Source organism: Phyllobates terribilis, unplaced genomic scaffold, assembly GCF_046119375.1.
Source record: "Phyllobates terribilis strain yellow unplaced genomic scaffold, ASM4611937v1 Scaffold_11__3_contigs__length_659146591, whole genome shotgun sequence".
Classification (NCBI taxonomy): Eukaryota; Metazoa; Chordata; class Amphibia; order Anura; family Dendrobatidae; genus Phyllobates; species Phyllobates terribilis.
Genome location: NW_027362771.1, coordinates 219,006,053 through 219,031,152, shown reverse-complemented (window position 1 = coordinate 219,031,152; position 25,100 = coordinate 219,006,053). Strand labels below are relative to the sequence as shown.

The 25,100-nt window shown below is 40.0% G+C and overlaps 1 protein-coding gene across 4 annotated transcripts in view; it reads left to right on the top strand.

The window, feature by feature from the left end:
* PTPRZ1 (protein tyrosine phosphatase receptor type Z1) overlaps nt 1-25,100 on the top strand; it is a 301,694-nt gene that overhangs the window by 170,129 nt on the left and 106,465 nt on the right. For all 4 annotated transcript variants that reach the window (XM_073652058.1, XM_073652061.1, XM_073652060.1 and 1 more), the window contains exons 6-10: nt 658-721; nt 3,991-4,148; nt 7,113-7,263; nt 16,385-16,569; nt 18,947-19,073. In XM_073652058.1, coding sequence (XP_073508159.1) covers nt 658-721; nt 3,991-4,148; nt 7,113-7,263; nt 16,385-16,569; nt 18,947-19,073 — 685 coding nt within the window. The remainder of the gene's footprint in view (nt 1-657; nt 722-3,990; nt 4,149-7,112; nt 7,264-16,384; nt 16,570-18,946; nt 19,074-25,100) is intronic.

Genomic DNA, 25,100 nt, shown 5'->3' with positions numbered 1-25,100 from the left:
GAGAAGATAAGAATTTTCTGGACCTATTACTTTTGCTTGAGAGAGATTCACAACAAATATCTGAATAGTTAAAATCTCCTATGATCAATATGTCATACTTTTTTGAGAACAAAGATATCTGATATAAAAAGAGTTCATCCATATCTTCAGTCTGTCCATGTGGCCTCTAGAAAACATCTGCAATACAGTAGTATCCTTTCTGTTCTTCTCTCCTTGTATTTTTACCCAAATAGTTTCTACAGAGCTACTATTCTCTGAAGCTTGAATCTTTGTGGAGATATACGCTCATGAGGATCACTCATTTCTTCACTAATGGAAACACATTCTCCCCAACTCACCCCCCCCCCCCCAAAAAAAAAAAAGTAAAAAAAAAAGTTTGTATCCATAGGTGAAGCAGGCCGCGTAATAGTTACCGATTTGATGTGTGTGTGTGTGTATATATATATATATATATATATGTATGTATCAAATATGAGAGAACATTGGGACATTTACAATTCTTGATTATGATGATTAAGCAAACACCTAAACATGGTAGAATAAGTCAACTGTTTCTTAATGCGTTTTACTTTTATTGTTATTGTTAATATATTTATTTTTATTGTTATACAGCATTTACTGACTTATTTCATATTTTGTGATCTTATATCACTGCAGATTGGTGAAGAAAACACAAATTATAATGCAATCATCAATGGAGTTGATAGTGTTCATCGGTTTGGTGAGTTTATTTTTTTTCTTTCTGGAGCTATTTTCCCAGGGCTGTGGAGTCGGTAAGCCAAACCTCTGACTACGACTCCTCAATTTCTATGATCCCGACTCCAACTCCAACTCCGGCTCCACGACTCCGACTCCCTCATACATGGCTCATGTTGAAGTGATAAATTTACTGTAGCACAGATTCATCTCAGCTAAAAGTCTAGACCCTTAGATCAGGAATAGGACAGACATTTATAGGACATTTCATAACTTTCCCAAATTCTTATGAAAAAATATTCCCCACAAACTGCATTAAACTACTGTACCCAATTTGTTATATATTTTAGGAGTCGGAGTTAGTCCATATTATACCGAGTCTTTAACAAGTGAAATGCATGCTCAATTGGGTTGAGATCAGGTGACTGACTTGGCCATTCAAGAATATTCCACTTCTTTGCTTTAATAAACTCCTGGGTTGCTTTGGCTTTATGTTTTGGGTCATTGTCCATCTGTAGTATGAAACGACAACCAATCAGTTTGGCTGCATTTGGCTGGATCTGCGCACACAGTATGGCTCGGAATACATCAGAATTCATTCGGCTGCTTCTGTCCTGTGTCACATCATCAATAAACACTAGTGACCCAGTGCCACTGGCAGCCATGCATGCCCAAGCCATCACACTGCCTCCGCCGTGTTTTACAGATGATGTGGTATGCTTTGGATCATGAGCTGTACCACGCCTTTGCCATACTTTTCTCTTTCCATCATTCTGGTAGAGGTTGATCTTGGTTTCATCTGTCCAAAGAATGTTCTTCCAGAACTGTGCTGGCTTTTTTAGATGTTTTTTAGCAAAGTCCAGTCTAGCCTTTTTATTCTTGATGCTTATGAGTGGCTTGCACCGTGCAGTGAACCCTCTGTATTTACATTCATTCTCTTTATGGTAGATTTGGATATTGATACGCCTACCTCCTGGAGCGTGTTGTTCACTTGGTTGGCTGTTGTGAAGGGGTTTCTCTTCACCATGGAGATTATTCTGCGATCATCCCACCACTGTTGTCTTCTGTGGGCGCCCAGGTCTTTTTGCATTGATGAGTTCATCAGTGCTTTCTTTCTTTCTCAGGATGTACCAAACTGTAGATTTTGCCACTACTAATATTGTAGCAATTTCTCGGATGGGTTTTTTCTGTATTTGCAGCTTAAGGATGGCTTGTTTCCCCTGCATGGAGAGCTCCTTTGACCGCATATTTACTTCACACCAAAACCTTCCAAATGCAAGCACCACACCTCAAATCAACTCCAGGCCTTTTATCTGCTTAATTGAGAAAGACATAGCGAAGGGATTGCCCACACCTGTCCATGAAATAGCCTTGGCGTCAATTGACCAATTACTTTTGGTCCCTTTAAAAACAGGGTGGCACATGTTAAGGAGCTGAAACTCCTAAACCCTTCATCCAATTTTAATGTGGATACCCTCAAATGAAAGCTGAAAGTCTGAACTTCAACTGCATCTGAATTGTTTTGTTTAAAATTCATTGTGGTAATGTCTAGAACCAAATTAGAAAAATGTTGTCTCTGTCCAAATATATATGGACCTAACTGTATGTACACACACCCTGCTGTATAACCTGTGTAATATATACACCCTGCTGTATACCCACTATAACGTATTTACGCATACATCTGTCTTCCTCACCTATCCATCCTGTTGCAGTAGAGCATGATTAGTCAGTGAGGGGAGTAATCTTTATTGCCAGGGCTGCTGTTCTGGTGCTTTGTGTTACTTCTATGCACTGTATCAATGACTGGCCTGCAGCAGTGTCCTGAACAGAATGTTATGCTGATTAGTGATGGATCATTTGCAACCGACCCGAGACAAAGAGCCGGCTCCCTGATGCGAACGACGGGAGCTGACACTCCAGTGAGATCCGCTAAATTGTCTTAATGGCTCTTACTGGGCGTAAAATTCCGATGTTTGGGGGACAAAACTTCGCCAACTCATCAATTTAATGGGCTAACTGCAAATGGGCGTGGTTTCGACTGCGGGTGGGCATTCACCTTCACCTGTGAGGAACACATATTTAATAGGAATCCATTTAGGACCCAAAAGAGCTGTCTCTTTTTGGTGAGCTGAACCATCTGAGCCAGATCACCAAAAAAAGAGCTGGATTGCCCATCACTAATTGTGATGATGTGAAACTGGGGGAGAAGTGTGAGGGGTTTAGGTGGTGTTACAAGGGTGTGATCACTGCTGGCTTGTAGCCCAGCACTGAGGATAAAGGTAGTCAGAAGAGAGCTGAGGACCCTGAAAAGTATATGATTGCTGTGAGCAACAGTGCTAGTGCCAGGGGAAAGGCAGTGAAGCAAAAGGGTTCAAAACATGAAATTTGGCAGAAAACGAATATGGGGATCTTTAGCAGGATTATCCTTAGGCATGTATGGCAAAATCAGTAACGGAGTTAGGGTAGTGAACAATCTCTTTAAGCGTAATGCTAAATCAGAGAGTTTTTGTAATGGTAACAACTAAATCAATATTAATATTGTGTTTATTTAAATTATTTTTGATTACATTTCATTACTTCAGTGGAGTTTGCATTGTACGCCAATATAAACATTAATGTCAATTTGGTAGAAAACCAGGTCACATTTAATGGTGAAAACAAGTTATCACCTAGCCACAGGATAGGTGATAATTTAAAGATCGGTGGCGGTCCGACTACTGGGAGCAGCACCAATCGACAGAATGGGGGACTTTTATCCCTGTTAGAATGTAGCAGCAGTGCACATACTGGACTGATTCATTCATTCATTCATTCATTCCCTTAGGGCAGTTTTTTGTAGCAGTCCAATAGATAATGAATAGAGCAGTGGTCAGGTGTCCTACCTGCCACTCTATTTTGAAATTGGTATAAAAATTTCCTGTTCTGCCTATCAGTGTGGGTGCAGCAGTTGGAAACCCACCAATCAGCAAATTAATACCTATCCAATGGATAAGTGATAACTTGTTTAGACTGGAAAACCCCTTTAAGTGACCATGTAATGTGGTACAAATGTGGACTTGTTACCTGTAGAAACTTCTCAGATACATTTTATATGTTGTACAATATTTGAACAGTTGATTTAGGGGAAGCAAAACTTTCTCTGTCATACATAAGCATCCAGGGATGATTTATTTTCTACTGCATTTTCTATGACTAAGACAAAATATGATTTTGAGGTGTTGAACCAGAAATGTTTGCTCTTTTTGTTTTGAGACTTTAGATTGATAATATAATTATCTTTTTTTTATACAGGTAAGAAGGCTGAACTAGATCCATTTGTACTGCTGGACCTACTGCCAAACTACACAGACAAATATTATACATACAATGGATCACTAACAACTCCTCCATGCTCAGAAACAGTAGAGTGGATTGTATTTAAGGACACAGCAACAATTTCAGAAGCCCAGGTAAGTAATAACAAGTTCCTTCACTTTACCAAACTAACTTTAAAGGAGATTTCCATTCAAACGGATTGTCTAATGCAAGAGGTAAGAGTGAGAACTTCACATTGGTGAAATTTGTAAAATCTGACATAGCAATGTAAAGGGTTATTCCCAACTGAACAGATAATTATACTTGGCTATGTCTCCTCAGTCCCATAGACATTGAATGGCTCACGTGTGTATTCCATTCCATTCTGGCGACAGCTTGTGATGAGCAAATTATCATCTGGGAATAACCCTTTAAACAATCAATGACCGCTTTCTTAGAAAGTAGTAAAAAAGGGGTTTATGGTCTATACTGTAGATGAGTGGATCGATTTGCAAGCCTCCTGCTCGCGAGTCGATCCGCCCATCACTAGACTATACAGCACATTATGTTATAGAAATCAATGATCACAGGTTTCACCAATTTGATCTTCGTCATCTATGATATAGTATGTCAGATCTTTCTGACTGGATTTACAATTTTAAAGGTTTATAGACATTAAAAAAGAGTAATGCCCCATTCACTCTTATGTGCATTGGGTGCCATCTTGTATTGTATTTGCCCACAGAAGCAATAAAAACAGCACATTCAAGGAAAGTAAGCACTTAAAGATACAGCATCTCATGGAGCATAATAACTGTTGAAAAATATGTCCTCTTCCTGATTGTATATAGAATTATGTATGTGTGATTATTTCCTTAGCATTACATTGACTTCATATTAGTCACCTACGATCTAATACAAATTTTCCTTCTACTCTGGATCATTCTGAAGTTCTTTGAATGCAGCCTGAAATCATTACTAGTCAATCTTATCCTTCTGCTAGTGAAGGATGTGTGTAAATGTAGCACCCCAAGGGCTCGGTTGCTACAGAGGTATCGCATCTCAGTTAGAGGTGTGGTATCTCACTTCCAGGTAAGGATGGAGTGTGGATCAGTACCCTGACAGCTGCATGCATTACACCACATTTCTGGGGGACAGCTCGACGGTGCTCCCAGCAGCGAGCACGACAGACCATGTCCCTAGCTGGAGTGGGAGGGAGGGAACACCCAGAACAGGGGGAGCCCAGTAGTGCAGGAGCAGAGAGGAAGCAGTTCCTGGATGCACAGAGAGAGGAGTATAAAAAGGTGGGGGCCATCTTAGGAGGGAGTTCTGTGAGAGGAGAAGGCAGGGAGCAGAGCTGCTGCATGGGCTCTGCTCCCTGGGCCGGCCTAGCACAGAGGCCGGAGCCTGAGGGAAGAAAGAAGGGGGAGCAGGGAGGCTCCAGGAACACGGAGGAAGAAGGGACCCCAGGGGTGCAGAACGGTCAGTAGCCACTGCACACCCGAATTCACCTGAGTGGAGGGGTCAGGCCGCAGAAGGGGAACTGGATCCCTAAATTGGTGGAGGAGAAACTACACTCAGCCAAGAACCGGAGGTTGCGACCATTCATTGGTGCAGCCCCCTGCTAAACCTGCTAGGAAGGCACCACATAGGGCCCAGGGAAAACGGCCGGCACATTAATCCGACAAGGTCCAAGGCAGCCGGACAGAAGTGAGGTCACTGGTGGGGTATGAGAGGCCAGAGAAAGGACACATAAAGGGGGTCCTGTGAAGCACTTCTAAATTACCTGGAGGTTGATCGAGCCCCTCACCTGGTGAGCGCAGCATGGCTCGGGCAGTCCTTGCTGACAGAAGTGACCTGGATAACAACTGTGCGTAAAAGACCCTGGACTGCATCATTGGACTCTGTGTGATTACTGCTGTGCCTGTACCATCACTCCCATCCTCCCTACACGCTGCCCTGAGGCTACGCTCTTCCCGTGGGGAGTTATCCTATCCCTGTGCTGCACACCAACACCAGCCTCAGCGGTCTGCCTTGCAGCGGCGGTTATCCCTGACCGCAATCCACGGCTGGCGTAGTCAGACATTCCAAACACTGATAAATAGACTGCCACAATTTGGTCTGACCACCCTGAGCCACGGGATCGGGTGGCCACTACTACCCCCAGCATCGTACAGAAGCCCGGTTCCGGGTACCCCACGGCCCAGGTGGCCAGTCATAAACACTTTGTGACAAAGTCACTGGCAGAGTGTCTGAGGGTAGATATGTTTCACTGAGGCTGTTAGCTTCAGTGATGTGAAGCTGGAAGTCTTCTCAGAAGATACCATGCAGGAGAGGGTTAATCAGACATATTTAAATGGGCCAGTTTTTTGTGAATGGCTATAGTGCGGGTGGGAGGCCATTCACAATATCTCCACCGCAGGGTGTGGTCTGGGGTTTAATTATTTAGCCTGCTGAGGCATTCAGTGTTCAGTCAGTTTGGGGAGGCTAACTCCAGACATGTTTGTATTGAGCTGACCTGAACCATGTGGAGTTGGTAAACTCTGAGCAGGCATATCCCTGCTACCACAAGGACTGTGCTTTGTGCTGCCATTTTGTTCTGGTTTTCCTGTTTTTGCCCAGCGGGCTGTGTTTTCTTTTATGGACTTCATGTTGGTTTATGCTGCACTTTAATAAACCAACACGAAATTTAAAGATACAGCGTACCTGTGTCTACTTCCGTGTGTAGCTAAGTGAGCGATCTACCACACCTTATATTAAGAACTCTATTTCCCCACTAGATGTAGTAATATTACAGGTTTTACAAGAAGTTGTAGACATGGTCCTTGAACTGCATTTCTGCAAAACCAGTGTGGTGCTAAATCTAAAATCTGCAATCGCCCGGTGTGAGCATGGATTTAGACGCCTCTTCAAAATTGTTTAAATGTATCCTGCTTCAATATTTGGTCTATAGCTCTTGATGTATGGATCGTAAAGCTGAAATATGAATTTGTATAGGGCCAGTTTTAGTCTTAGAGCCAAGAGATAGTTGTAAGATGTGACGTGACTGCAATTTACTGCAGTGATGTAACAAATACTATAATAGTTCCTGTTTTAATGTCTGTTTTTTTCTTTGTTAGTTGGAATATTTCTGTGAGATTCTGACCATGCAGCAGTCTGGGTATGTCATGGTGATGGACTATCTGCAGAACAACTTCAGGCAGCAGCACTCCAAGTTCTCTGGACAAGTGTTCTCCTCCTATACCGGAATCGAGGAAATTCTCGAGCCAGGTTGTTACACTACACATTTAAGGAAAATCGTCTGGTTGTGTTCTAAGTTTTATAGTGCTTGACTTGTAATGCAAAGTGTTGCAGTTGATCCCCATAATCTGGACTCTTAGTGAAATAAACTATGAAAAAGTTTATTTCTTGTCCATCATATTCAGTTACCACATCACAAAAGGTTTTTAAATTGTTAGGCACCCATGTGCTTATTACACGCAGCTAGGTGCTACTCTGTTCAGTCCATCACAACTCAAGAGATGATGAAGAAGCAGGGAATGAAGAATGACTGCAATATAAAAGGGTTCTCTCTCAAGAAGAACCAGCTGTAATGTGGATAGAACACTGTAGAACCTCATTGACTCATGTGTAAAACATCAAGGGAACAAGTACTCATTGTCATTTTAGATTTTTAGACAGCCAATTTATGTACCAGAAAAGATACACATGTATTATGATCTAGTTGTAAAGTCATTTAATCCAGAAATATCACAATCTTTAAAATATTACCCTAAGGAATTCACTTAACATCACATTTAAGACACAATTGTATGCCATTAATAAATAGATGTAGGATAATTACTATGAGCATATATTAAGTAATGTATATATAGCCCTAAGGAAGACATAGTGGAAGCCACAGCTTACTATCCTTAGTTTTCCTAGATAGCAGCAAATGCAGGTTTCCAGATAATAAAAAGATTACTACAGTCCGACATCTAGAAAATGTCAAAGGTGGCAGAAGAAATTTCCAGTCTAAATAGACATGCTGAAAACAAGAAAACTGACACACCTCAAGACTGGAGGAGCTAAGGGACTTACAGGTGCATCTCACTAAATTAGAATATCATCAAAAAGTTTATTTATTTCAGTTCTTCAATACAAAAACTGAAAGTCATATATTATATAGAGTCATTACAAACAGAGTGATCTATTTGAAGTGTTTATTTCTGTTAATGTTGATGATTATGGCTTACCGCCAATGAAAACACAAAAGTCATTCACTCAGTAAATTAAAGTAATTAACAAAAACACCTGCAAAGGCTTCCTAATCATTTAAAAAGGTCCCTTAGTCTGTTTCAGTAGGCTCCACAATCAAGGGGAAGACTGCTGACTTGACAGATGTCCAGAAGGCAGTCATTCACACACTCCACCAGGTCCCAGAGTTCCAATTGTCATTTGGAAATCAAGGTCCCAGAGTCTGGAGGAAGAGTGGAGAGGCCACAATCCAAGCTGCTTGAGGTCTAGTGTGAAGTTTCCACAATCAGTGATGGTTTGGGGAGCCATGTCATCTGCTGGTGTAGGTCCACTGTGTTTTATCAAGACCAAAGTCAGCGCAGCCGTCTACCAGGAAATTTTAGAGCACTTCATGCTTCCCTCTGCCGACAAGCTTTTTGGAGATGGAAATTTCATTCTCCAGCAGGACTTGGCACCTGTCCACACTGCCAAAAGTACCAAGACCTGGTTTAAAGACAACAGTATCACTGTGCTTGATTGGCCAGCAAACTCCCCTGACCTTAACCCCATAGAGAATCTATGGTGTATTGTCAAGAGGAAGATGAGAGACACCAGACCCAACAATGCAGACGAGCTGAAGGCTGCTATAACCTGGGCTTCCATAACACCTCAGCAGTGCCACAGGCTGATCGCCTCCATGCCACGCCGCATTGATGCAGTAATATATGCAAAAGGAGCCCGACCAAGTATTGAGTGCATTTACTGAACATACATTTCAGAATTTAAAATCATTTTTCAACTGCTGTTCTAAAGTATTCTAATTTACTGAGATAATGACTCATGACTAATGAGCATCAACATTAACAGAAATAAACACTTGAAATAGATCACTCTGTTTGTAATGACTCTATATAATATATGAGCTTCACTTTTTGTATTGAAGAACTGAACTAAGTTAACTTTTTGATGATATTCTAATTTAGTGAGATGCACCTGTATTCACACAGTTTGTTTTTGCCTTTTTTTTCTGCTTGTTTTTCAATAGCAAAAACCATTGCACTTTACTGTACCAACAAAGTGAATGAGATTTCTGAAATTGCATTCACATGCTGCCTATTTTTTCATTGCGGATTTGAACCATCAAAGCATTTTATTTTTTAATCTGCAGCCTGTCAATTCTTTCAGAGTTTTTGCAGTTTTTCACCCATTCAAATAAATGTGAAAAAACGGACATACAAATGCACCAAAAAAGTATCGAAAATGGATGTATTGTACGCAGCATTGTTCCTGCCAACATGCCAACGCTGCCAAATAAACAGCGTGTGCACATACATTTAGATGAGTATTTTTTTCTAAAGCACTACACAGTTAGTGTATGGCAATTGAAAAACAGATGTGGCTGAATGAAGTTGCCAGTGCAGCAAAGCCAAGTTAGATCTTAGGCATGATATGCCATATTTGTTATTTGCCTACTTTAGCACAGTGGTAAAACTTTTCGTTTTGCTGAGAAAATGTACCAAATTGTGTGTACCAAGCTAGCACAATCTTTATCAGGCAAGGTAAATTGCAAAGTTGCTGTTTTTTACTTTGCAATTTTACCCATTTATCCCTTTAAAGTGACTTCAAATTCAAGTATCAGTGGTATGAAGATTAGCTTCAACTTAGTTGCATATTTTTCTGAATAAAATGTTTCTTGTGAATGTAAGCACAATAAGCACTTAAAGTGACAACTGCCCTTGGTGGATTTCTAACGTTTAGATTTGTAATGTCTGGGTGGAAGCAGACTGCACAAAAGACTTTTCCCCTGCTAAACATATTAAGGACAAATATATTGAACTAGGTTTAAGTACTCTTAGATTACCTTATTTCCTAGTTAATGCTTCGATAAGAAATAAAATGAAATAGTTGTCCAAATGAGCAAGAAATAGTTGCTCTTTTTAATGTCCTTGCCATATATAAAGTGGGGAAAATGAGTATTTGATACACTGCCAGTTTTGCAAGATTTCCCACCTACAAAGAATGGAGAGGTCTGTAAATTTTATCAAAGGTATACTTCAACAGTGAGAGAAAGTAAAACAAAATCCAGAAAATCAGATTGTATGATTTTTAAATAATTAAATTGCACTTTATTGCATGGAATAAGTATTTGATCACCTACCAACCAGCAAGAATTCTGGCTCTCACAGACCTGTTAGTTTTTTTTTTTAAGAAGCCCTCCTACTCTGCACTCATTACCTGTATTAATTGCACCTGTCCATACACTTAATCAATCACACTCCAACCTCTCCACTATGGCCAAGATCAAAGAGCTGTCTAAGGACACTAGGGACAAAATTGTACACCTGCGCAATGCTGGGATGGCCTACAGGACAATAGGCAAGCAGCTTGGTGAGAAGGCAATAACTGTTGGCACAACTATTAGAAAATGGAAGAAACACAAGATCACTGTCAATCTTCCTTGGTCTGGGGCTCCATGCAAGATCTCGCCTCATGGAATAAGGATGATTCTGAGAAAGATCAGGAATCAGCCCAGAACTACACTGGAGGGCCTGGTTAATGACCTAAAGAGAGCTGGGACCACAGTCTTAAAAATTACTGTTAGAAACACACTATGCTGTCATGGATTAAAATCCTGCAGGGCACACAAGGTCCCCATGCTCACACCAGCACATGTCCAGGCCCATTTCAAGTTCACCAATAACCATCTGGATGATCCTGAGGAGGCATGGGAGAAGGTCATGTGGTCAGAGGAAACCAAGTTAGAACTTTTTGGTATTAACTCCACTCACCGTGTTTAGAGGAAGAAGAAAAGTACAACCCCAAGAACACCGTTCCAACCGTGAAGCATGGTGGGGAAACATCATACTTTGGGGGTGCTTTTCTGAAAAAGGGACAGGACGACTGCACCATATTGAAGGGAGAATGATGGGGTCATGTATCGTGAGCTTTTGGCCAACCACCTCCTTCCCTCAGTAAGAGCATTGAAGATGGGTTGTGGCTGGGGCTTCCAGCATGACAGTGACCCAAAACACACAGCCAGGGTAACTAAGGAGAGGCTCTGTAAGAAGCATTTCAAGGTCCTGGAGTGGCCTAGCCAGTCTCCAGACCTGAACCCAGTAGAAAAGGGAGCTAAAACTCAATGTTGCCCAGCGAAAGCCCTGAAACCTGAAAGATCTGGAGAAGATCTGTATGGAGAAGTGGGCCAAAATCCCTGCTGCAGTGTGTGCAAACTTGGTCAAGAACTACAGGAAACGTCAGACCTCTGTAATTGCAAACAAAGATTTCTGTACCAAATATTAAGTTCTGTTTTTCTATTGTATCAAATACTTATTTCATACAATAAAATGCAAATTAATTATGTAAAAATCATACAATGTGATTTTCTGGATTTATTTTTAGATTCTGTCTCTCACAGTTGAAGTGAACCTACGATAAAAATTACAGAAATCTCCATTCTTTGTAAGTGGGAAAACTTGCAAAATCTGCAGTGCATCTAATACTTATTTTCCCCACGCTGCACGACAGAGCACACGTTCGCTTTGTCGGCACCATTATAGTTTATGGCCCCGTAGGTGCATATGCCCGCATCCTGTTTTGCGGGGATTTCGGACGTAAGCCCAGACGGAGCCTCTAAACGGGGGCCTGAATGCAGTGTAAAAGCACCCTTAACAGATATCACAATACCTACTGCATGGATTTCTTTAAATGTATTTAATATATCTACTAGACCTGATGGGGCTGGTGTAGTTATTTTAAAATTCCTTCTAAGAATGGCTGTATAATCCTGATATTAGGGTGAGCACATCATTGACTGTTAAGTTGCTCATTAAAATACCAAGCAGGAAAACTTTACACTAGCCTCATCAGCTCTAAGAGATCTATAAATCAATCTGTACATTGTGACATCTGGTGACAGATATGACAGATCCCCTGTAATTCATTCTGAAAAAACAATTTTAAGTTTAAAGTATTGTAATCTGGGACTTTAGCTTTATGGAACACATAACTATTTTGGACCAGAAAAAATTGCTTCCTTGGTGTCCAAGAAAGCCCCTACAGTACATGTAGTACAGAGTTTTACTGCAGAGATGCATCAGACACACATCAGGGCATGCTTTTAATTTTTAAAGGTGATATTCCCATGTTTGCATAACAGATCTGGATTTTCAATGACTTTGTACATTGCGTATGATTTTATGTTACAATGGCCCAAGGAAAGGCCATTGCATATTGAAAATATTGTAAACTATTGTAACTTGATATCATTATTAGTGTACTTTAAAAAATGGTCACACTAGTAATGTCGTACTTGGTTGTACTCCCCTAATGTTACTTTATGGTAAACCATATACAGAGCTTGGCTGCACATGGACGGTTGTAAGAATCGCTACCTTAGTGTATGGCTCCCCCAAGTGTCCAAAAAAATACTGACAGACTTCCTCAAACTGCATTTCCTCACTATTAACCATAGTGCTGACATAGGATTCTACGCCACGTTTAGAAGGAACATGAATGTACAATAATTTATCCAGCTACAGTATACCGGGGATGGGCAATTCATTTTCCCTAGGGGCCACATGAGAATTTGTGTCATCTGTGGAGTCAATTCTGTTCAATATTATTATTATTAACATATTATTTTATATTGATTTTATTTCTTATTATTGTGCAGATCTAACCATATAATTTACTGATTTTTATAAAGTTTATAAAAAACAGTAAATCATACATCTCCTGGTATTTAGCCCTTGAACCATGATCAACAGCTCCCCAAATTCTGTGTCTGTACTTGTTCACATACTGGTTGGTGACTGGTTCATTTAGCATTATGTGATTACCCTATTTATTACATTGATGGTTGACCGTACAATACAAGCGGTTGTTACCATCCACCTTTCATGTCTCCCCTATTTCCTCATACATTGTAAGCTTGCGAGCAGGACCCTCTCTCCTCCTGGTATCTATTGATTTATGTGATTATTGTTATTCTGTAATGTCTTTTATTATCTGTAGAAGTCCCCTCTACAATGTAAAGTGCCGCGGAATATGTTGGCGCTGTAGAAATAAAAAATTATTATTATTATGATGTTCTCACAGCCCTCATCCCCACAGTATGATGCCCCCACAGTCCCCAGCACAGTCTGATGGTTCCACAGTTCTCCACACACTATGCTGGACCCCAAAACACTTCACACAGAGTATAAAGACCCCCCCCACACACACAATATGATGCCCCAAAGCCCCCCAATACAGTATGATGGCCCCTACAGTCCCTACACAGTATGATCTCCCACGTCCTGCAAAAAGTATAATCACACACACAGTATTATTGCCCCCACAAAGTATGGTTGCCCCCACAGTCCACCACACAGCATGATCCCTCTACATCCCACACTAAAGTATGAGCCCCCACAGCTCCACAAACATTATGATTGCCCCCACATCACCCCAAAAAGTATGGTCCCACATACAGAATAATGACCCCCATGCAGTATAATCACTACAGCTGTCTATATACAGAAGGGTGAGCCCCACAGTATGATCATCCATAGTCCCCCAACATAATATGATGGCCAGTCCACCACAATCCTCTATATACTGTATGATGGTCCCCACAGACCCCCTCATAGTGTAATCCCCACAAGCCCTCCAACACAGCATCATTAAAGCCACACCATATGATGGCCCCCAAGGTCTTCATTCATAGTATGATCTCCAATAACCCCCAACATCGTATAATTACTCTCACAACCCCCACCACAGTGTGAGGACCCCAACAGCCCTCTATAAACAATATGATGTCTCCCACACAGTATGATCCCCCACAGCCTCCAAACTCAAAATGACGACACCCACAGTATGATCCCCCACTGTCCCCCCAACACAGTATGATAAACCTCACAGCCCCCCACACAATATGATGGCCCCACTGCACCCCAATACTGTATGATCCCCCACAGCCCCGCCAACCCAGTATGATCACTTTCACTGCCCCCACACAATATGATGGCCCCAACAGCCCCCTATAAACAGTATGATTACACCCACAGTATGATCCCCCACAACCTCCCATACAGTGTTATGACTCCCTAAGTCTCCCAACTGAGTATGATCAACCTCACTGCTCCAACACAATATGATGGCTCCCACTGCCTCTCAACACAGTACGATCCTCCTTAGTCCCTCAACTCAGAATGATGATCCCAACAGTATGATCATTCACAAAAAGATGACCCCACAATATGATTCCTCACAACCCCTGTACACAGCATGATGTCTCCACAGTCCCCAACATAGTATAATGGTTCCACAGCTCCCTACACAGTACCCACAATCCCAACACAGAGTATGAATCCCAACACAGAAGATCATGTCCCAAAGCCCCCAATAGAGTATGATGGCCCCCATAGGCCCCATACACAGTATGATGTCCCACAGCGTCAAAAAATATGATCACACAATATAATGGCCCCCACAAAGTATGATTGCCCCACAGTCCCCCAAACAGTATGATCCCTCTACATCCCCCACTAAAGTATGAGTCTCCCCAGCTACCACACAGTATGATGGCCCCCACAGCACCCAAAAAAGTATGACCCCAGACAGAATAATGACCCCCATGCAGTATGATCTCTACATACAGAATGATAAGCCCCACAGTATGATCCTTCATAGCCCCCCAACAAAGTATGATGGCCAACACAGCCCCCTATATGCAGTATGATGGTCCCCAAAGCCCTTTATACAAAGTATGATGGTCCCCATGGTCCCCCACATAGTATGATCCCCACAGAATGTTTATCCCACACAATATGATGGCCCTCCATGAGCCCTATACACAGTTTGATTTCCCACAAGCCCCCAACACAGTATGATCACTCTCACAGCCCCCCACACAGTATGATGACCCCAACAGCCCCCTGTAAACAGTACAATGGTCTCCTGTAAAGTGTGATCTCCAACAGCCTCCAAACACAGAATGATGACACACAGTATGATCCCCACAGCCACCCAACACAGTATAATAATCCCCACAGACCCCCCCACACACACACATTATGATGCCCGCTCAGTCCTCCAACACAGTATGATCAACCTCACATCCCCCCACACAATATTATGGCCCCCACTGCTCCCAACCCAGTATAATCCTCCACAGCCCCCCAACACAGAATGATGACCCTCAAAGTATGATTCCTCACAGCCCTCCAATGCAGCATCATGGCCCTGCTTGTGAATGACAAAAATAAAAACCCTCACCTTTCCCCAGTTCCCCTGGCGTGATGCTACGGTCTTTGCTTTGTGCAGACTGATTCACCACAACAGGCACAATCTAGTGATGTAATCGTGCCTGCTGCGCTGAGACTGAAAAGTGAAAGTCCATTGTTACTTTTGCTGATATCTGCATCCTGAAGATTAATATTGATTTAGGTATTTGTAAAAAATGATGAAGTCTCAGTACAATTAGCCATATGTGTTTCCCCATGCAGATAAGCTGTCACAGGTTCATCATTGTTACAAGAAATGGTTATTCTCATCTTCTTAGATGAATATTTTCAGATAGTGCTTGAAAAAACAAGCGCTTTTGCACTTTTCTGCTTCTTAAAATTTGCAGTTATTCTTGAGATATCAACACTTTTCTATTGTTTACAGCTCATTGCCTAGAAGACCAGCCACTTCTTATGTCTAACTTGTAAGCACTGAGCTGAAACAGGCTGACATTAGGAAGTAATGGCATGCTCCAGCAATCCTGACGAGCTTCAAAACAGGCTTACAAGCTCAATAGAAAAGAGCTTGTAAGCACTGTTCATGTATTGTTGTGGTCGGTCTCCAGGGCAACGAACTGTAAATTAAAGAAAATGTTAATATTTCAAGAACGGCTGAAATATTTACAGTAAATTGCTAAATTATTTGTATATACAAGCACTGTCCGGCGATGCCCATTTCTGAATAGGGGAATAATCCTTTTAGGTATGGAATGGCTATATACAGAAATCCATATACAGATACTTTTTTTATGAATATGTCTGCTATTTAGAGTTCCCTATTGGTGATGGGTAAGTTTACAGAGCAATCTACATGTTATATTATTATTAATAATAATACTATATATACATAGTATGAACAAAAATAAAATATTTTCACTTTTTTTTCCCCTTTTTCTTTTTTTCAGTTTGCAGTTCAGAACCAGAAGATGTCCAGGCTGAATCCCAGAACAGCACGAGCCTTTTAATTACATGGAAGAGGCCTCGGGTTGTTTATGAAGCAGTTATTGAGAGATATGTAGTCTATTATCAGCAGCTACAAGGAGAAGACCAAACAAGACATGAATACCTGACAGATGGATACCAGGACCTGGTAATTGTTCTAAACTTGTTTTTTTTTTAGATTGGTTTCCCATGCAGAGAGTTTAGAATGATATACAGCGAAACCAAATGCGCTTTAAATGATTTACAAAGTCAGGCCAGTATCAATTAAGCATTTTATGGCTCCCAGAAGCCATATATTTAGAGTCAGGGAAAGCCATAGACAGGTTCAGATCTTTTTCAGGGAGATCTGGAAAGTCTGTCCTGATCATCTATGACAAGATTTAATCTGATCCTTATTTAGGCCACATTCACACGTTCAGTATTTTACATCAGTATTTGTAAGCCAAAACCAGGAGTGGGTGATAAATACAGAAGTGGTGACCTGTTTCTATTATACTTTTCCTCTGATTGTTCCTCACCTGATTTTGGCTTACATATACTGATGTAAAATACTGACCAAATACTGAATGTGTTGCCTACAGCCCCATGATCAGTATTTTGTCAGTATTCAGTCAGTATTTTTCCTCAGTATCTGTAAACCAACACCAGGTGAGGAACAATCAGAGAAAAGGTATAATAGAAACAAGTCACCAATTCTGCATTTATCACCCACTCCTGGTTTTGGCTTACAGATACTGAGGTAAAATACTGACCAAATACTGATAGTGGGGCCATAGCCTAAATCTAAGTTTCTCAAACCTGATATGTTTGATAACAGACTGGACACCAGATAAATGTGGCACTGGGTATATTATTGGGCATTATTATTTTCAAATAAATCTTGTTGTCCAAATATTTGCCATTAAACAGTTATTTCCATATAACTAACATGTAGTTATCCTATAGAAAATGGACCTGCCTTACTGCAATACTCACATAGACCATTTACAAGTCTGTCTCATTGTTTGTTTTTTAAAGCAGAATTTATTTATAAATCTGGATAAAACCTTTTCTAACTATGGCCTCTTGTAAAAAGTAGCAAGAACAACATAAAACTGCAAAAAAAAATTACACTTTTATATAAAAATGACATGCAATAAAAATGCACAAATTTTTGACACGAGGCACAAAACTGGCACAAAAGCCATGATGCATACCTCCAAATATTCTTGTTCATGGAGAATACTCTTATGAATATCATCCAAAGCATAGTCACCTCATAAGCTGTGCTGCTCCGCACATTCCCTGTTTCTCTCCAGCTCCCATAACCAATCACAGGGGAAAAACTAAATTTTCAATGGAATCTATCTCAAGGTTTTTGCCACCTAATCTGACTGCAGCATAATGTAGGGACAGAGACTTTGATTCCAGCGACGTTTCCGTCACTAAGTGGGCTGCTTGCTGTAGTTTTGATAAAACCACTGTTTTATCAGCGGGAGATTATCTATACCTCCCAATCTTTCCAGATTCAGCAGGATAGTCTCACATTGGGGAGATGTCCTGCTGAAATTTTTTGGCCAAAGGCCCTGCTCATAAGGGTTGTGTGGGCATCCCAAATAGGCTTCTATGGGCAGTATGGTGGATCAGTGGTTAGCACTGCAGCCTTGCAGCACTGGGGTCCTGGGTTCAAATCCCACCAAGGACAAGATCTGCAAGGAGTTTGTATGTTCTCCCCATGTTTGCCTGGGTTTCCTCCAGGTTCTCCGGTTTCCTCCCACACTCCAAAGACATACTGATAGGGAATGTAGATTGTGAGCCCCAATGGGGATAGCGATGGTAATGTATGTAAAGCGCTGCAGAATATGTTGGCGCTATATAAATAAAAAGATTATTATTATTATTATTCTACACCTGGCAAGCTCAGAGGACCATAATTCTACACCTGCCAATGTCCTTAGTGATCTGGGTGAGACCTTTCCTTCTTTTAATCTCATCAGGTTTGTTATTGATTTGATTTAAGTATGCATCTGAACTTGGTTCTGCACTAACAGGTGTATGGCATTATTAGGTTGCCATTTTTTATGTGTGTGTACGCTATATGTTTATGCTTCTTCTTAAGAGCCAATCATTAATGGTTGAATTAAAGGTAAAATTGTATTACCTGACACTTCGCTATAGCAGATACTTTGATATTTTGATAATTTCCCAGACTCTTAGGGTACATTACCAGTGGGAGTACAACAGTATGATATATTGAGAAATCGCATGTACACATTGTGGAGTGTATTCACAATGTATATTAACCAGTCCTGTGTTTTTTCTATACTTTTGCTTTTATTTTATATTCCAGGAGAAATGCCGTTTATTACATCTGCATTTCTTTGCCTAAAATTTTATAAAAGGTAACGCCAGGTTCCAATGTAGGATTGTTCAAGATTTTCATTTCCTAAAGGGAATATTTAATATAGCAAGACATTTCATAAGTAAGCCTTGGTTGTTTTTACCACATTGATAAGCAATATAAATATTTTTATTTTGTTCTTTAGGGTGCAATTTTGTATAATTTAATGCCCAACACAAGCTATGTACTTCAAGTTGTGGCATTGTGCAGCAATGGTCTGTATGGGAAACGCAGCGATCAAGTGGTGCTTGATATGACAACGGACAACCCAGGTATGACGTTTTAGATCTAAATTCAGATATAGTAATACAGATGTAAAGATGTACTATGTAAAGATTTTAATTTGCTGTTTAGTATTAATGACTTATGAGTATGCAATAATAATGACACAAAAGAATCTGATATTCTGTCCATATACTGACCTTAATTACTGTTGCTGTATCTATCACATAGTATATATAGTTTACAATATACTGTAGTGTATAGTATAGTCATGTACTCACTTGGTCTGCAGACAATGTCATTAGATGGATTCCTTTATTTACTATTTACCCGAATGTCACCGAAACCTTAGAATATCATGGGGAACATTCACAGTATGATTCATTTTGATGACCGTATTTTTGTTGGCAGAAATGGAGTACTTTCTGTGTGCTGTACCAAACTAAAAATGAGATTTCCGTAGGCAATGCATATGTTAATTTGAAAAATGTACTTTTCTTTAGAAAACAGTCTCCTCTACATTACTGGTCTGACCTCGCATAGACAGAACCACTTCATATTTTTGATTCACTTTTGCACCAAAATATAGCAAACACTCAAACTGAAAACTGGACCTGCAAAGAAATTTTTCAAACTAAAGCCCATTATTTTGGCATCTTTTAAAAACAATTGCAACAGTTTTCTTTTGAAATGAACACCATATTTATACCGCCTCTCTGAAAGGTTGTCTAATACAAAAAAATTGTATTGGAAAAGTGGAACATGACCAAATTGCGTGCTTGCAGACTAAGAAGAAATTAAATGGCTGTCAAAATGAAGCTGCTGGCCCGAGCACTGTGGTTTCTAGGAATCTGTGCGGAGGCCAGAGAAAAGGTCATTGAGGGCCGTAAATGGCCCACCCCTGGTCTACACTATCTACATAAATGTCATTTTTAGTTTAATGCTAGCTTAGGAGGATGGGGCTGGCTCTCTTTAAATAGAAAAAAAAGTTATTTTTTTTAATTATTGATCAGCCTTTGCAAAGTTATAAATCTTTGAAATATACTCTACTACTTAATTTTGTTTCCTTCTTTCAATGCAGTGCAGTTTTAACTGACTGGTTCATGCTCTTTCACAAGCTGCTTTGAACTGCTGCTCTAGCAAGAATCTGACTCCAACACAATGTACAATCACTCTCCCTGTGTGCGCTTCTCTTCTGCCCTCCCACATGCACAGGCAGAGAGTTTGTGAACAGTTTGTAAACAGATTTTTGTTAGATCTTTAAGTAAAAGCAGCTCCTAAGACAGCATGAACTGGACCGATAAAACAACACTTTCATCATGACGTTGGAGAGAGAAGGAAGAAAAATAAAGTAACTGAGTATGTCATAACTTTGTAAAGGCTGATCGATAACTAAATAAAAAAAAAGGTTCAATTCCTCCAGAAGACCAGCTGGATTGCAGTCTTATTGTTAATGCTCCATTGGAAAACAGCAGATTAGTTCGTGTTCATCCCTTTAATGAGCTTTACATCCCTAGTCATGTTGCAAGGCTTGTTAAAGAGTTCAATAGTTTTCTTTCATTCTAGGAGAACGTTTATTTGCATACAATATTATCCCAGAAAACAGTATGTCAAAGACTTCCAAGTCTTCTTGGATTCATTTGATGTTGTTTATTATATGTTATTAATGGTGGTGCACATGTTGATTATTAGGTTGGTACATTTCAGGTGTTTTTGACTATAGGAAACTCTTTCAAGTAAATCACATAGGTCATAATTGTGCATAGCTCATAAACACTTGAGTTTTCAATATTAAGCTACAACTCAAGGTCATCTTGACATTAGTATCTTCCAGCTGTGTAAGAGTTAGGTGTTATGGACTCTATAAATCGCTTTATCATTCTTTCATGTGACCTATGGTTATATAGACATTAATGTAACATCCCTGAACAATGTATATCTGTGATTCTCTGGATAATGAACAAACTGAATAATGTAGAAGCTATGTAAACCATAGATAGAGGTGTAGAAGCGCTGATGTAGTTCTTTGACTTTCTGGTACGTCTTTTGTATATCTGATTTCTGATGATGCAGCAGGTTTATGCCAATACTAAGTAAATCTTGTACAAATATCAGACAGTAGATATCCGGTGCAGTGCTAGCATACATTGTGTCTTATATGTGTCACAAACTGTATGAAAAGGAAAATCAGTATATAATAATAAATGAGCTGACCAGGATTACAGTGGCTGCTTTTTTATCTCCCTGAAACAGCAGCACTCTTCTCCTTGGTCTGTGTGTGTTATTGCAGATAAATCCCATAGCAAAACCGAACATAGACCATGGCAAGAAGTGGCTCCGTTTCTAGAAAATAAAAAATCCTGTTATCTAATCCTGAGCAAACCCTTTAAATTGGGTTACATTATTATGTATACATCGTGTATTGAAAACCCAAAACTGTAACTCCCAAGCCTATGCCAAATGCATGCATTGTAAATGGGAGCTGTACAGTTATCACTTTGCTCATAATGCAATCAACATCATATTCTACATAAACTAATATTATTAGTATTGGACAAGTAAAAAAGCTTTTCATGTAAGAAGTAAACATTTCATGCCGTATTTACATGTTCATTTTTACTAATTCTTGCATCTGTTAATATATAATTTATGTCCCTAATACATTTATCATCACTTGTGGCCGTGCTTTAGGTATAAGTGTGAAGTTTGTGCCATTTTCACCATGTGCATACCACGTCATTGACTTCCTGAAGCCTAGTCCTATGATTAATATTACGTATTAGGTTATGTCATAATTGGTTGCATTCATTCATCAATCATTGTGTTACAATCAACTCAGTTTCTTTGTCACCTTTCTCCTTTATCACTAAATCTGCTGGTGTTCTGGTCCTATGCAATATATCTATATGCAGATATATAGTAAATTCAACCATAGAAATAACAGTTTGATCCTATATTATGATGTTAATTAAAATAATAATATATTTTATTACATTACACATTTAGTTCCAATGCCATAAATTGTAGAAATGACTTTCGTTCTGAACAAATGTTGACTGCATTTTTTATTATTGCATAGGATTCTTCTTTCATGAACGGATAGATTTAATGTCTTCTCCCACCTGCTTGAACACTTGCTCACCATTTCCACAAACGCCGTTGTCAAATGTCTTAAAAACTAAGAACTTGTGTGGACTTTGTTTTGTCTATAATTGAATCTGCATTTCATATTTGATATGTATAGTATCATGTGTGATTTACATCTGTTTCTTGTTTATTACATGCATGTATCATTTACATTGTCATTGTTTTGTCCTAACACTGCTAAGGTTACAATTTACAGTCCTTTGTGTTACCAAATGCTAAAAGGCTCATTATTATATTAAACATTTTTATTGCGTTGTTAGTAAGATTGTTATATAACACATCTGCCATAAATGTGCTTGTGTTGGCCCCACAATAAGTACAAGTAATCTCATTGAGATAGAGCTCCCAGTCTACACACATTGGTTGCTAATTATATAGAAGGTTTCTTTCTACAAAATAAAATGTCTAATGTGCACAGTCTGAATATGTGGAATATAGACAATCTCGTCTCCATTTTGTGTCAAAGGTAAGAAAAACATTTATTTTCTTTTTTTTCCCATTAAATTTGTTTTTAACCAACTTGCTAGTTATTTCCCCTGGTTACTATTCTAAGCCTTTATAGTCAACCTGTGCCATATTATATCTCTAGCGTAGAATATTAGAGCAACCTTAGAGCAAATTGTTTGCACATCATTCTCTACCCAAGATGGTCAGGTTGTCAAATTGAAATGCAATGAGACTAGTTCAGTTATGGGGGGTCTTGTGTGTTAGTTTTCACTTTTAGTTTAAGGTCCTTTTATAGTATATGATGTGTAATTATGAAATTATCATCTAGAGCAAAATGATCAAATGTACACCACTTTCTGTCATTTAAAATCATCCTTGTCATAATGACGCACCATTTCCTTTCAAAGAAAAGCTGTAGATCAGTGTTTCCCAAACCCCATCCTCACAGCCCCCCACAGGTCATGTTTTCAGGATCTCCTTTTGTATTACACAGGTGAGAGAATTCCTGATGCCTTGATGATACTTCAATCACCTGTGCAATGCTAAGGAAATCCTGAAAACATGACCTGTGGGGGGCCGTGAGGATGGGATTTGGGAAACACTGCTGTAGATGATTACAGCACTAACACTACTGGTATGACTGTATAGGTCGTACTAGAACAATAAAAATTATACTTTTTTGTAGTGATTCGATGTGCCAATAATAAAAAAGCCACTTGAAGCCGCTTTGAAGCCACAAGCAAATTAGTCTGGCAGTGCATTGGGGCAGGACTGATGCACTTGGAGAGCATCGACACATCACCATTGCACTTCCAGGTTAATTTGCATGCAGCTTTAAAGCTCCGTTTTTCAGGGTTGGCACATTGGATTACTACCAATCTTTTTTATTGGTGTACTATGACCAATATAGCCATATCACTAGTTCCAGAAGTAAATTCATACTGTCAAGTTCTCATTAAAGGAGTTTTCCCAAGAACAAAGTATATTTTGATTAATAGATCTTGGAATAAAAATAAGTTCTGCAATTGCATGTGTTAAAAAAATGTTCCTGTGCGGAGATAATCATATAAATGTTCCCCTTCTGTGTACTGTGTAATGGCTGTGTCTGACCGTACAGGAACATGGTCTGATAATACCACATCTCCAGGGCAGGGGGGGAAGCTAAAGAGTATACAGACATTACAGCAGGGGATCACAGCTGGTTCTTTTTTGTGAGGAAAAACATTTCACTGCCTATTTCAAGCAGTTTTACCTCACAAAATGAATCAGCTGTGATCCCCTGCTGTAATGTCTGTATACTCTTTTCCTGCCCAGGAGATGTGGTATGATCAGACCATGTTCTGTACACAGTCAGACACAGCCATTACACAGTACACAGCAGGGGGAACATTTATAAGATTATCTCAGCACAGGAACATTTTATTTAAACACATCCAATTGTGGAAACTATTATTATTCAAAGAGCTATTGATTAAAATGTTAAATAAAACTAACTTTGCTCGTGAGAAAAACCCTTTAGGCTATGTGCCCATGATGCAGAAATGCTCAGGATTTTTTCCTGAGCGTTTCTGCATCTCCCTGGCAGAAAAAACGCATGCGGATTGTACATGCGGATTGTACATGCGGATTGTACATGCGTTTTCCTGCCAGACACAAGCGGAAGTGAAGCGTTCTTCACATGCATTTCCGCATGCGGGTTGTCGAGCGCTTTCCAAGCGATTTTAGCATCACTTGGAAAGTGCTTGTCAACTTGGTCACACTATATAAATCCATGCAAACGGCATGGATTTATATAGTGTGACCGAAAGAATGGTAAAAAATAAAAAAATAAAATATATACTTGCCTTCCGATGGCCCCCGGTGTCTTGTTTCCCTCCGTCCTGGCTGCCGGCAGCGGTACACTGAAGGACCTGCCGACGTCAGCGTGGCGTGACCCGTCACATGACTATGACGTCAGCGCAGGTCCTTCAGTCCATCGCTAGCTGCCGGCATGAAAGAACGAGTGCAGCGGGGGCCGCCAGAAGGTAAATATAATCTTTATTTTTTATTTTATTCTTTTTTTTTTTACAGTTTTCTATGGTACCCGGGTCCGGAGGAGAGTCTTCTCTCCTCTAGACCTGGGTACCATCCGCACATTGACCGCATGTATTCCGCATGTCCTTATCTAGTGAAGCAGAATACATGCGTTCTAATGCAAGTCAATGGCGGCGAAAACGCAGCACTTCCGCAAAATAATTGGTAGTGCTGCGGATTTTTCCGCAATGATAATCCGCAGCGGAAATTTCCGCAGCATGTGCACAGCACATGCGGATTATCATTGGGGAACATGGCAGGCCTTCTACCATGCTTTTTTAAGCGTTTCTGCAGCGTTTTTGCCGCTGCGGAAACGCTTAAAAAACGCATCGTGGGCACACAGCCTGAATGAGAACTCTGAAAACTGAATTAATTTTTATATCTAGTAAAAGGTTCTGCACTCAAGGCCT